Source organism: Pagrus pagrus, assembly GCF_965226575.1.
Source record: "Pagrus pagrus genome assembly, chromosome: 11".
Classification (NCBI taxonomy): Eukaryota; Metazoa; Chordata; class Actinopteri; order Spariformes; family Sparidae; genus Pagrus; species Pagrus pagrus.
Genome location: NC_140195.1, coordinates 28,480,894 through 28,493,985, shown reverse-complemented (window position 1 = coordinate 28,493,985; position 13,092 = coordinate 28,480,894). Strand labels below are relative to the sequence as shown.

The 13,092-nt window shown below is 40.7% G+C and overlaps 1 protein-coding gene across 1 annotated transcript in view; it reads right to left on the bottom strand.

The window, feature by feature from the left end:
- arfgef2 (ADP-ribosylation factor guanine nucleotide-exchange factor 2 (brefeldin A-inhibited)) overlaps nucleotides 1-13,092 on the bottom strand; it is a 31,098-nt gene that overhangs the window by 17,270 nt on the left and 736 nt on the right. Inside the window, exons 2-12 of the mRNA XM_084366191.1 lie at nucleotides 11,234-11,264; nucleotides 10,605-10,728; nucleotides 9,107-9,253; nucleotides 7,295-7,474; nucleotides 5,652-5,946; nucleotides 5,321-5,479; nucleotides 5,066-5,193; nucleotides 3,563-3,696; nucleotides 2,430-2,664; nucleotides 2,162-2,261; nucleotides 113-252 (exon numbers count right to left, since the gene is read on the bottom strand). Of these exons, the coding sequence (XP_084222317.1) occupies nucleotides 113-252; nucleotides 2,162-2,261; nucleotides 2,430-2,664; nucleotides 3,563-3,696; nucleotides 5,066-5,193; nucleotides 5,321-5,479; nucleotides 5,652-5,946; nucleotides 7,295-7,474; nucleotides 9,107-9,253; nucleotides 10,605-10,728; nucleotides 11,234-11,264 (1,673 nt within the window). The remainder of the gene's footprint in view (nucleotides 1-112; nucleotides 253-2,161; nucleotides 2,262-2,429; nucleotides 2,665-3,562; nucleotides 3,697-5,065; nucleotides 5,194-5,320; nucleotides 5,480-5,651; nucleotides 5,947-7,294; nucleotides 7,475-9,106; nucleotides 9,254-10,604; nucleotides 10,729-11,233; nucleotides 11,265-13,092) is intronic.

The window sequence follows — 13,092 nt, the reverse complement described above, 5'->3', positions numbered from 1 at the left end:
CCAATCACTCGGAACAGACGTTAATACCAGGTCAGAAAAGGGCCAAAGATAGCCTGTTAAATCAAAACTCATGCTCCTGTGGTGTTGAGCCACACAATATGCAAGAATGTACCTGCAGAGGGGTCATCCCGAGCTCCTGACCACTCCTGCCCTGAGCAATCTTTGACAGGTCGTTGACAAGGCGCTCAAAGATGTTGGCGGCATTCAAGTCACAGTCGTAGTTCACGTAGATGTCAACCACGCACTGGGCATCTGGGGGGGAAGAGACATGTTGTTAAAATAATGACTGGATTTGCAGCACTCCTAAAAATCTCTGCTCAGGGTTTTCCTGCAGAAAGAATTTAAAGGCTCTAATGGTGGGCCAACGTCACCAAAACCTGACCATGGTGATAGATGCACCACTGCCAACTAAAATAACAGCAGTAGAATCACTCCAAGCTGCACTAAAATAAAATACAACATGGCAGGGTGATCCACTTGCTAATGCATGTCAATATTAACTTACACTGGCAAAGCCTTTTTTCGAATGTTGTGAGACATTAATTTATCGGCTACTGCCACCATCTGTTTCTGCCCACTGCAGTCAGCAGTAGCTCATGCTTACAGAGCACAAAATCATGCAATATTTGATCAGTGCCAGCAATGGTGACAACTACAGCAGAGTCATGAGAAGCAGCTATAACTGCGAGAGCTAAGTCCCTTCCCTTTCAGTCATGCACCTTGAAATGTACATGTGACGGTAATTTTATAATCTGGTCTCAAGTCTGAATAAGTGCCTGAGTCCCTTTTACATTTAAGTTCTGACCTGTAACATTTCTGTGACACACGTCTTAACATAAAGCTGTCACAGTAAAACAAAGGCCGAGGCAGCACAAGTTTACACAGAGCGATTAAAAACACATCTTGCTCTGCCTTACTACAAGCTCTAGAATATAATTCTCAGATAAGTATCATGTCCTTCGCTTAAAGCAAGTAAAATCAGTTTGAATAAGGTGAATCACAATGAATAAGCTGATTCCGAGTTGTTGAGGAGACTCCTTTCATGTCGCATCAGTGTATCAAAAGGATCTTTTACTCTCACTGTGCACGGCTAAAAATAACCCTTGTACAACTTCAGTAATAATCAGACCAGCTGTCTCCCTCCTCATACTTTATTCATCCATACCAACTGCATGGATGAATAAATGAGTCGCAATGCCTTGAGGCTATTTGCACAGGAGCTATATCACCTGGGGACCTCTTGTAATTTGTAATAATTATGGAGGTTCTCTGTGATCTTTATTTCATGCATCTTATCTGCCGTACTTCACCAAACACAGAGGTTATGTGATAATGTGATAAAGATCTTGTTTCTGTTGTCAGATTACAGAACAAGTAAGAAATTGAGTGCGGCTCATAGTGCTGAATAGCAGTCAGGTTATACTGACGTTTAAAAGTGATGACAAAGAAGGTCAGGAGCAACAAAAGGTTGTCATATTCAAGCCACGAAGCATCTGTTACTTGATCTTAATGAGCTATAAATTTGTATTTATGCTGGATACTCTAGTGGAAAGTGGTGTTGATGTTACGCAGAGCCTTGACATCACATTCGCCTGTAAATTCAAGTGAAATACAGACTTCACTTATCCTGTGTGAATGTGCCACACAAAACGGACGTGTTTTTCTAAATCACATCAATAATACTAGTCCCAATGCGAATAGGGCTTTGGTATTCTTTCCATAAATTTCCTGTCATCTCTAAATAAAGCTGCAAGTACCCACATCAGCGATCTATGTCTAAATGACCAAAGGCCATTACTTTAACACAGTGGTTCCCAAATGGTGTGCCGTGAGGCAATTCTATTTGGTTACCATTATAGATTATTATTGCAATATATAACAACTAATGACTGACTTTTTATCAGTATTTTGTACAGTATTTTCCCTTCCAGGGAACCAAAATCAATGTGAGTGGTGATTAGATAACATGTAGTATAGAGACTATTTTGCAGAGATATAAATACAGGTGGGTCTTGAGGTTTTGGCCTGCCCTTTGGTGTGCCTTGGCCACAAAAAGTTTGCTTTTACAACTTGAAATACTTCATGTCAGAAAAGGGTTTTAGTTTGCCTGTATTTTTTATCCTCTTAACTTTATTTTGAGAAAAGATTGTATCAGTGGTACCTGCACAGATGCGTGTTAGAGTCTGGATAACCATCCACTTGTGCTCAAAGGAGCTGGTCGATGTCTCCAGAATGGTCAGAAAAATCTCCCGGAAAAACACCTGAGGATGGTGGACGAAAGGAGATAAAATGTCAGTGTCACTACAAAAACATAAATGTTGAACTAAAAGTTTTAAAAATCTAATAAGTAAACTAAAAACTTTAATGCCAGACAAACTAACTCAGCACAGGTGACAGTACAGCTGATACTGTTCATCTGCGTCCTGTACCTCAATCTGCATCTTCAGGTGGACCTTGAAGTGGGACAGCAAGGTTAGGAAGATGGCCAGTGACAGCTCAAAGACCTCAGGCACAGACGACACGCCATTTTTGGACAGCGCCACACACAGATACTGTTTGATGGCGTTGACGAACATCTCATGAGTGCGAAACACTGGCCCGGCGCCCTGCAGCACGGAGAGCAGCAGCTGCAAGGAGACAATCTTGGATCGCAATTCATGGGACCTGCAGGGGAGAGAAGTTGTACAGTATGTGCATCAGTCACACTGTACAGCTTAAAGTAACATTATGTAGAAATTGGCATCTTGCATGTGGAAGTAAACATGTATGTAACGCTGTGATCCTCCCCTCTAACTGTAGTTACATAGTGCAGAAACAAGTGATAGGGGGGCGGAGTGGCTGAGACAGAGACACCGCTCACCCTGTTACAGGCACTGTACCGTCAACATGATTGAGAAGCTGTTATTTTAAGGAAAAAAGTTACATAATGTCGCTTTAAGGTTTAAAGATAAGAAAAATAGATATCTACAGAGGCATATCTGGGACATTCTGAGTGGAAATGTCCCAACAATCAAAAGTGGTCCAGTTTACTCTGATTCGAGGGAAAACAAGATACTTGGGTATAATGGTGTCTCATCATGGTATTTATTTAATGTAGGCCAGACTGACTTCTTTGTGAGCTTCTTCCGGGCTCAGTTTACTCTGGCCTATTCACAATGACTGGTTCAGGGTCTAATGTTACAGTAACTAGAGATGACAGAGCCACACCAGGATGGAAAATGGCAAGTTAACCTCTGGAGACTGAGATGAAACACTAAGAGTAAAGCCAAAGACTTTATTTTGGAAAACTGTTGCTTGACAAAAAAAGGTTCACAGAGCATCAGTGTTGATGATTTAAGATGCATGTTCTGTATTACCATACAGGTGATCATCATACATAATGATTCCAGATAAGGATGCCAGGACGTTACAAGAAACTTTTTAAAAATATTTTCATGTTTTGATGTAAAAAGACCAACCAAAGGCCAACTGAGATATGGTCAGACTTCTAAGGAGTGGTTATGAAAGTTACCATGTATTTAGAGGTAGGGATTGTCACAAAACAAAACAAAAAAACACTCACTTTGGGTCTGGTGGTCCATCAGCGAGGGGCTTCATGGAGAGTTTGCACAGAGAGCGGAACACCAGAAAGGCATCTTTCTGCAGGATGTGAGAGAAACGGGCGGCACTGTGGGGTCCCTGCAAGGCCTCAGCATCCTGAGACAGATGAAGAAAGGCAGTCAAATCAAAAAAAGGCAAAGCAACGGCTCTGATTTGTCCTTTCTGTGTTGGGACACGTCCATATTGACTGAGGTTTGTGGCAGAGCTCCAGATGTGTCCTAAATGAGTTTAAAATCGATCTCCCTTAAGAAGTTCTCATTATATTCTGATAGCAGCAATGCATGTCACTACTTACTACTTCTCCATCATGTTTAAAAGTAAACAGAGTTAGCATTCTCTCTAACCATTGCAAATCTTCAATTTGCCTTGGCTGTGCATGAGTGTGACTGATGAGAGGAACTAACAGTGCTGATGATCGGTTTTGCTTGATAAGAATCAAATAAGTAGAATGCTTCTGCACAAAAGAATTAAGTAAACATAGTGTGTGTTACACATATATATATAGTAGGGGTGTCACGATTCTCCAAATCCTCGATTCGATTTGATTTTCGATTTTAGGGTCACGATTCGATTCTCGATTTTTTTCTTTTTCTTACAGCACAGAGGCCTATGCCATTTTCAGACTAGTCTAGTAGTCTACGATCATTGGTTTTATTCATCAAATTTTGTACAGTAAATCTTATTTCAAAAGATGGGCTACATATAAGTGATGCACACACATATATATATATGGGCATAAGTACACACACTTACAAATGTTTACAACATAAAAATACATAAAAAATATTGAATCAAAGCCCCTAAAGTTTAATCTGAAACTTAAATGGTGATTATTGTAGCAGCTGTGGATAAACATTGTCCATACAGGGAGCCTTTGCTATGGCTAACTATTTTTGCATGACACAGTCACACCAGGACACTGAGGTAAAAAGAAAATTGTGCACGTTTATTATTTTAATCATCCACAAGTACTTTAGGATTAACTTTATCCATTTTTTAGCAGTTCAAATGTTATTTCCACCCTATTTCACTCAGCCAAGCAGAAGAGGCTGCAGTCCCCTCTGCACACGACCAGGCATGGGATGATATAAAGATTTCATGTCACCATTATCCTGGCCAAAATAATTGCTAATCACGACACTATTCTAGTAATCATCAAAAATGCTCAAGGCACTAAAAAAATACTGGAATCACTTTACCTTTACCTAACATTTTCTTAAGACACAAATATTTCAGCTTTGTGGGGGTTGTGCTGGGCACAATGCAGACTTCCCCTTGTTGCACTCCAGAATAAATCAGGAAATCAATAAAAGGACTCTACGTTATCAAGCTAGACAGTTTTTTAAAGTCACTTGTGAGGATATTCCTGAGCGTTTTTTATTGTGATCTGTGATAAAAGCTTACATTGCCCCTACACACAAATGATAAGAAGAAGAAGAAGAAGAAGATGATTAACACTGCTCACCAGCATATCAGTTGAGGAAACAGAAGAGCGGTCCTCTATGATGCCGTTCATCTGCTGACCCTCTGTTCTGACTCTGGGTGGGGGCACCTCTGTCTGCTCAGTGACATGGTGAGCTGGGTGCTCTCCTCCTGGAGGAGAAGCCAGATAGACATTTTCAGGTCACAACCAAGAGAGAAAAACACTGTCACCAACAACTGTACTGACATTTATCAGAACAAAAACAGACAGAAGACATAAAGACAAGCAGGTGCTGACCTGTTCCACTGTGCATCTGTGTTGGCTGATGGTCTCCCTCCTCTCCTTCAGTCGCCTCTGACTCTGCTGAATTTGGACTGCTCATTGCTTTGTCCCCTTCCTCTGCTGGCTGAGCTGCTGTAGGAGGTGTCTCCACACCTTCGTCTTCAAAGACTGAATCTAATGTAAACAAATACAGTATGAAGAGTCATGAAGATTCAAAGAAGCTTCATAATCCAGTTCAGACTTTCCCAAAACAGAAAAACGAATTATTTTCAAAACATTTTCATGCTTCAATTGAACTGGATTTTAAAATTTCCTCTGAGAGTTGGAGGCCTGGGTTGACACATACCTCTTGACGGTGTAACAGGTTCTGCACCTCCATTTACTGGTGCATTGTCACCCTCAGGTTCACCATTAATTGATGAGGAGTCTTCTGCTTGGTCTGACGGTTGGGGCATGGAGCTGGTGGTGTTGGTTGTAGTGAGGTCCGGAGAGCTGGCTGCTGGGGACGGGGAACTCTGGGGCTCCGGAGTGGGCGTGCGGTCAGAGCGGGGGGAGCCGGACCTCAAATTACCTGGGACTGGGGACGGGTTCTGCTGGGGAAGGCGCAGCCGGTCCTTCTCCTGCTCCTGAGCCTCCAGAGCCTGAGGAGAAGAGGAGTCTTTGTTATACAAGGTTATGTGGCTGTTTTGAAAGAAAATTGGAAATAAATTGTTCTTAAATTGCAGATTATTCATATCTTAAATTCTGACTCTGATTCACATCAAAAAACAGTGATGAGGTTTTGATTGGTTAATTATTGTGACTGGCTGCTGCCGCTACCGTCTCAGATGAGACAGGCCGTGACTTTAGCTGTGATCAGGTGGACGTGACATGACGTCCACCACGTGACGTGGCTATATGGGCATTGCTTTGCTCTGCTCTGATTATGGCCATGGTTGTAGCAATGGCTACATGCAGGGGTATATTTGTCAACCATCCTGATTTTCCTGGAAGACTCCATAACTCCATAACATAATTCTCCTGTATTTCACCTGATTTATGGCCTATTTATCTACTGCTGCGCCGAGGTGGACAGAGAAATCGAGAAGAGGAAGAATTATTACATTACGCAAATTTCAGCATCCTGGAAAGAAGAATTCCCGTTTCTTACTAAAACTTTTAAAGAAAAGGGGATTCATTTTGTAAAATCCACAGTGTCAATTTTTTCTGTTGATCACAGTGGTCACACCAACATTAATCACCATCGAGAGGCTGACAAACATAGAGCATTGGTGTGCACAGACTCTCTCAGGGGCAGGGGCTAAAAAATGTATGAATGAAGGAAAATGATAAATATTTGTTTACGCCTGAGAAACACACAAAGTTAATGTGAAGAAGTAACTTACAGTATTATTATGCATTCTTTCCTTAGAATTAAAAGTTAATTGAAAAATGCCGTTGCGGCGTAATTTTTGTACTATTATTCTGTTATTTTCATTCTTCAAAAGTCACCAGAATGCAGGAAAGTCCCCGAAGCCCAAACTTTTCCTCTGCTTTGGTCTCAAGGTGGGCAGGTGACTGCAGGGGGTGTGCAAGTACAGTGAACTGACATGGTTAAGTTCATTGAGCCTGGGTAATATCCCATAGAGCAGCAGATTTAAGTCCTGCCAGTAGCTTTCCTGGCCATTAAACTTTTTAAAAAACTTTCCTATTCTAGGTGCTGCAGTGAGAAGCTGGTTATAAACAATGCCATCCACTGCCACAGTCAGAACTTGGCCTTCATGTTCTTGCATTTGTGCAGCCAAGAAATCTTTTTGTTTTGCTTCTATTCATGCAAAATACTGCTTGACAGAAATTCCATAGTTTGATCGCTTCAATTACTACTTCAAATGAGCTGAAATTCCTTTTGGGTTATTCAATTTAACAAGTGCAGAGGAGAGGGCAGTAAATTATCAATGGTTTGCCAAAAAGTGATGTCAGATAGATGTAACAATATCAAAGGGAACTAACAGCCTGGTTCTCCATGCGTGTGAAGATAACGTTGAGCATCTGTGTGAGCGTGGCCTTCGCGGTGGTCTGGTTGATGAGGTTGCGGCTGGCCAGGTAGATGTTGTAGCAGGTCCTGACCGTAAGGAGCACTGTGCCCTCGTGGATCTCTATGTGCGGGGAGGTGACAGTCGTCAGCAGGGCCTGGACAGAGAGAGAGAGAGCGAGAGAGAGGAGGAAGTCAAGAGTTATCACACAACACATGTTCAGAAGACGCTGCTGCTGCACCTGCTGAATCACCACTCCACTTCCCTTCTTATGGTGCACGTTAAAGCCGCAAATGTTTGGTTCACATCCTTCTCTACGGTGAAGAATTCAGCTGTTTGGGGTCTATTTTGATGTTACTCAAAAGATGAGTTTCAATTTAAAGAAATTCGTTCGACAAATGTCCACATGACCAATTCATTTACATATTATTTTGTATTCAGGCGGGCCACTGACATTCAGGTCTCCTTCAGTGGTGAATGCAATGCAAACAGTTAAGTCATTAATCTGTCCTATAAATCTTTTGTCAACAGTGATAAAAGTGTGGCTCTTATAGCAGAGACTTTGGCCTCCCCAACAACCAGGATGTGTATTTCATTCACTGAGACGGAATGTGTACGCTGCAGTCATGAGTCATACCTACTGTACAAACACAAGGCAGCTTAACAAGCCAAGAGAAGTGACCAGGAAGTGAGAGAGAAGGTCATAGAAATTAGGATGTATTAAACAGATAAAGCTTACATAAAGTTCATTTCTGAAGTCCAAATATCAGGAATGGGTTTTAGTTTTCTTGTCTTTAGATTCATTATGGTGCAACAGATTAAGGATGTCAGACTAAACAGTAGGGATGTGAATCTTTGGGTGTCTCACGATTCGATTCGATTCCGATTCTTAGGGTCACGATTCGATTCAAAATCCATTCTCGATTCAACCGATCCTCGATTCAAAAATTGATACAGTGCATAGTGTGTTAAGGCAAATTATGGCATCAAAACAATACAGTTTGTATAAGATAATGTGATTTTTAAATAAACTGATTCCAATGATGTAATCACACAAAGGCAAACTTAAGGCAAAAGTTAACATTTATTTATGCTAAACAAATTAAAACTGACTTACTGTACAAGAAAAACCTTGCATAAATAAAATTGCCTGAATAAAGGCCAGCCACCCCTTTCTCCCAGAAGTTACAAAAGTAAACTGTACACAAATGACACAAATTGGTGTTTTGTGTGATTTTTCAAAATAGAAAAAAAAAAAAAAATATATATATATATATTTTCTTTTTTTGTTTTTTTTAAATCGATGTTTGAAGTTTATGAATCGATTCAGAATTGTGGATGATTAGAATCACGATTCTTATGTGAAAACATGCTCCTACAAGAAATTCATTGGTTGGACCAATCAGCCACAATCACAGAACTGGTTTGTGAACAAAAGTGGCTTTTGTAACAACATGTTATTTTAAGCTGGAAGTGTTTGCATGATCAGAGAGATCAAATATTAAATGATGAGCATAAGTGTCTGACAGCGTGATGAAGACGTACAGAAAGGCAACTCAGGCATGTAATTGTATTAAAATTTTCCACATTGTATAACTTTTCTAACTTCTTCACTCAAGAACAGATGCATCATGCACAAACTGATTTTTCCACTACTGTGAACCGTGACTGAAAGGACTACAGTGTGTCAGTCCTCAGTGTCTGGCCTGATTGGGTCTTAGATAAACAACAACTCTGACAGCTGGAGGATCTGAAGGCTGCCAGACGTATGGAGAGGTCCTGGGTGTACCTTAATGATCTGGAGCTGCACTCCCTCGTCCGTCTGTGGGCCCTGGAAGCAGTTGCAGATGGTTTCTACCAGCCGGTCGATCAGCCTCTTGCCAGGGGTTCTACTGTCCGGGGCGTTGCCTGTGATGTGGCCATACGCGATCAGTTTCTGTCAGGGAGAAACGGTGCACAGGTTAGAGCAGCACAGGCAGAGTAGTTTTGGGTCTTTATGTTATCAAAAAGCCATGTTGTGGGGTGAAATGCACAGAATTCACTGCACCTGTGTTTCAGCATTTGTATTGATGTGTGCTAGTTTAGGGTTTATTTCAATGGCATTGTTTGTTTTTTTGCTAAATTATGAGAATGTGTGAATGTGAGACAGAAATCAAGATTAATTTGTGTGTCTACAAGTATTAAGGGTATATGTGATCAAGATTGAGCATTTTTGCAAAATAGCAAAGAGGCACTTTAGCAATTTAGTAGTGCACTTGTACAAAGTTGGGGACTTACAAGAAATTTATTAATAAAAAGAATTGTCAAAAATTGAAGCTGCAGAGTCTGAGATATACTGACTTTAAGACTGGATCCTGTACTGCGTTGCGAGTTCATGCTCAGGATGTGTTTCAGTTATCTGGCTTTACTAACCCTAACAGCAGCATCATGGTAAGCAGTCACACAAAGCTGGTTATCAACTCAATAAGTTAAACCAGGTTTTTCATATTCAGTCATGAGCACGTTCACATAAAGGGGAGGTGTTTGCAGCATCTGACCAATCGCAAACATGGAAGTCTACTGGCAGCAGAGCGGATGCAATATATTTGACAAATTGAAGAAGAAATTAGACACATAATCCAGGCTAAAAACACACAGCCAAGTACAGGAAGGACAGCTGATTAAAAAAATAGACAGTCTGAATGCATAAATTGAACAGGCTTATAATATCGCTCCCCCATCAGTGCTCAGTGGACTACAAAACTTTACCCAACTTTCCAACAGGGGTGAGTAGATAATATGGATGCAACAATATTCAATATTTTATCTAACCGTTCAATACACAAATGCAAACAATACAATACTACAATAATGTTTGCTGTTTAACTTGATTGGATACTGCATATGTTTTTTATGGAAGGCAATTAAGATAAGTGTTATTTTTTTATAACAAAGTTTGTGGTTTGACTATATCTGCTTTTAATTATTTTTATATGCAATATTGCCTTTGCTAGTGTGAGTAGTTTTATATTAAGATATCAAAACCGTACTGTTAACATGGCCCAAAAACTGTGCTGCATACCGAACTGTGGGAAAACTCTACCGTTGCATCCCTAGTAGATAATGACTGAATTTTCATTTTTGGGTGAATTTTAATGTATTACAACCAATGTGACAACAAATGGTTGGCTACTAAGTGGGTAATAAAGGAAAATGAATACCTGCTGTGAAAAAGTCAAAGAGTGTGCGTGCGTGTGCGTGTGTGTGTGTGTGTGTGTGTGTGTGTGTGTGTGTCAGTGAGCATTAACCTGCAGACAGTCCAAAGAGGTGCTAACTATCCGGGGGGACTTTGACTGACAGGCCAACTCGAAGGGCAGCACATATTTGTCTGCCTCGATGTAGTTGGCTCTGGGTGGGACCACTGTACCATCCCTGCAGGGTGAGAGCAGAACAAACAGCTGTGTGAACTGGAAACACCTCAATGACAGCAGTCAACACAACACACACTGTTGGCTCATATATGGGGGAAAAAAAACACTTAAGGTCCCATTGAAACTTAATGGTACCTCCTGTAGATGATGTGAATAGATAAAAGTGCAGTGTAAAACATTTTACTGTACATTTATATCTCATAGTGCAGGATTTTACAGAGCATTTAAGCTTTACGTTTACTTTAAAGCATAATGGCACACTGTCGGGATAACAGCTTGCCTATAGCCGCAGATATATTACCTGAAGCCTGTTTGAAGGGCTGCTGATATACTCCAAAGAAGCAGTTATAAAGGCGGCAAATCACCTTAGTCACAAATCACAGTGAGCAGCAGGGGTGTACCGCAGACTGCTTCAGGGCAGACTTTACCTCAGCTTCTTGCTTCACGTCAAAGAGAAAAGAATATCCACCACTGTGGAGAGAAGGTGTGTGCATAAAAATACTTACTTTTGTTTTTCAAGCTCTGCCTTGATTTCATCTGTGGAGGGAGACACAGGAGATTAAATGTTACTGAGGTCTGAACTGTGATTGTTTCAGCTCACAGCAGTGTTTCATTTGACTCTAGATCTGAGGGTTACTGGGCCAATCACAAAAATCTGCAGTACAACCTGTTGTTTGTTTCTTTGCATCCTTGAACAGGATTAAATCTGACACTGCTCCTTTTATTGTTAATCACATTCAACTGAACAGCCTCCTCCAAATCTTTGGTCTTTGTTTTAATCCCCATATAAACATTCCCCTCTGCTCTGCTCCCTACGCTCTTCCCTAAAATCAATTTCCATTTCTTCACTTTTTTTTTTTATCACACATTGATCCGTCCGAAGCTGTATACATACTACACACTACACAGCTAACCAGCTTTGCGGGCTTGGCTACACCGAGAGTAATGATGTGCATTCCGCCAGATGTGACCAACCAAATCGATTAGATTCACACACAATGTGGTAGTGAACACTGCTAAACTCAACGCTCACAAACTCCCTACATCACAGGGCGACACAGAGGAAATAAGCTTGAGCAATATTCACTCGAAATGTCACAATCGGTCTTACACCAAATAGATTTTACATAACTAGGCCTGTGCGACATGTAAGTTCATATAATAAACATGTGAGCTTTCTCCATTGTGCATAAATTAGTGCTGGACCAAAATGTATAAACGTATTAATAATACTCAAGTTAATTTTTTTATTTGCCAGGCTGATGTTTCACTTCAAAACAGCCATTAACAACTCATCTTTCTTTCCACTGCAAGTCTAATTAATCATGGATGCAACAGATGAGAAGGGCTGCAGTCCGCTGCATAACAGAACAGAGAAACATGGAATTTGTGGCATTGGGAAAGAGGAGATGCTCAAGATGCTTAAAATGGTATGAGAATGGGAAACACACAAAATAGCCTTCATTAGAAGAGTGAGAAGTCAGAAAGGAGTGTTGTGTTCTAACTGCAATCATGAATAATGAGAGAGTGTCACTGGCTGTTGGGGACACGGGAGCAGACAAAGCGTCTCAAACGCACCGACCTGTTTGTCAACCTCTCACTGACATTTAGTTCTTTGTATTCAATCCCGTGCCCTCAAAACTGTACCCGATAGATGAGCCACAACTTCCTGTTTGCCCATTTTTCAAATCACCTGCATTAAAAGGTGGACTACGTAGTTTTGGGTAAGAAATTTAATTAAAAGGCAAATTATTTTCAATGAATTATTTTATGCTGAAACAAACTAAATAAAACAACTGTCTTCTTTTTCATGACTGAATAAACAAACTGGCCTTAAAGGATAACACAATTTCACACAGTTTTACTTTGTTTATATTTGGCGGACCCCGCCACTTTTCTAGCTTCAAACAGCGTGTTTATTCAGTTAGTAAAAGATAAATACTTGAGCTTGTATTATTACTTCATTTATATTGTTTCTGAGTTTGAATTTCTTCCCCAAAACTGCATAGTGCCCCTTTAAGACTGAGAGGCACCACGCAAAAAAAACAGCCTCAAATAACAACTAAATGTGTCTGATTAATACCAGTACACTGTCAGACAATCACAATCCTTAAAAGGCTTTGTACCAACAACATATTGTGCACTCATATTTCAGTTTTCACAACAACAATGTGGACGTGGGTGCACACACATAGACAGGGCAGTTTGAGCTGAAATATAAAAAGCAATGCAACAATTACGTGGACAGCCTGGTGTGTGTGTGTGTGTCTGTGTGTAACACTATACGTGATTGTGTTGAATGGAAAAGCACGGACGTCAGAGTATCCTGGAGTTAGATAGCCTGTGTGTCTGGGTGCAGAGCAGG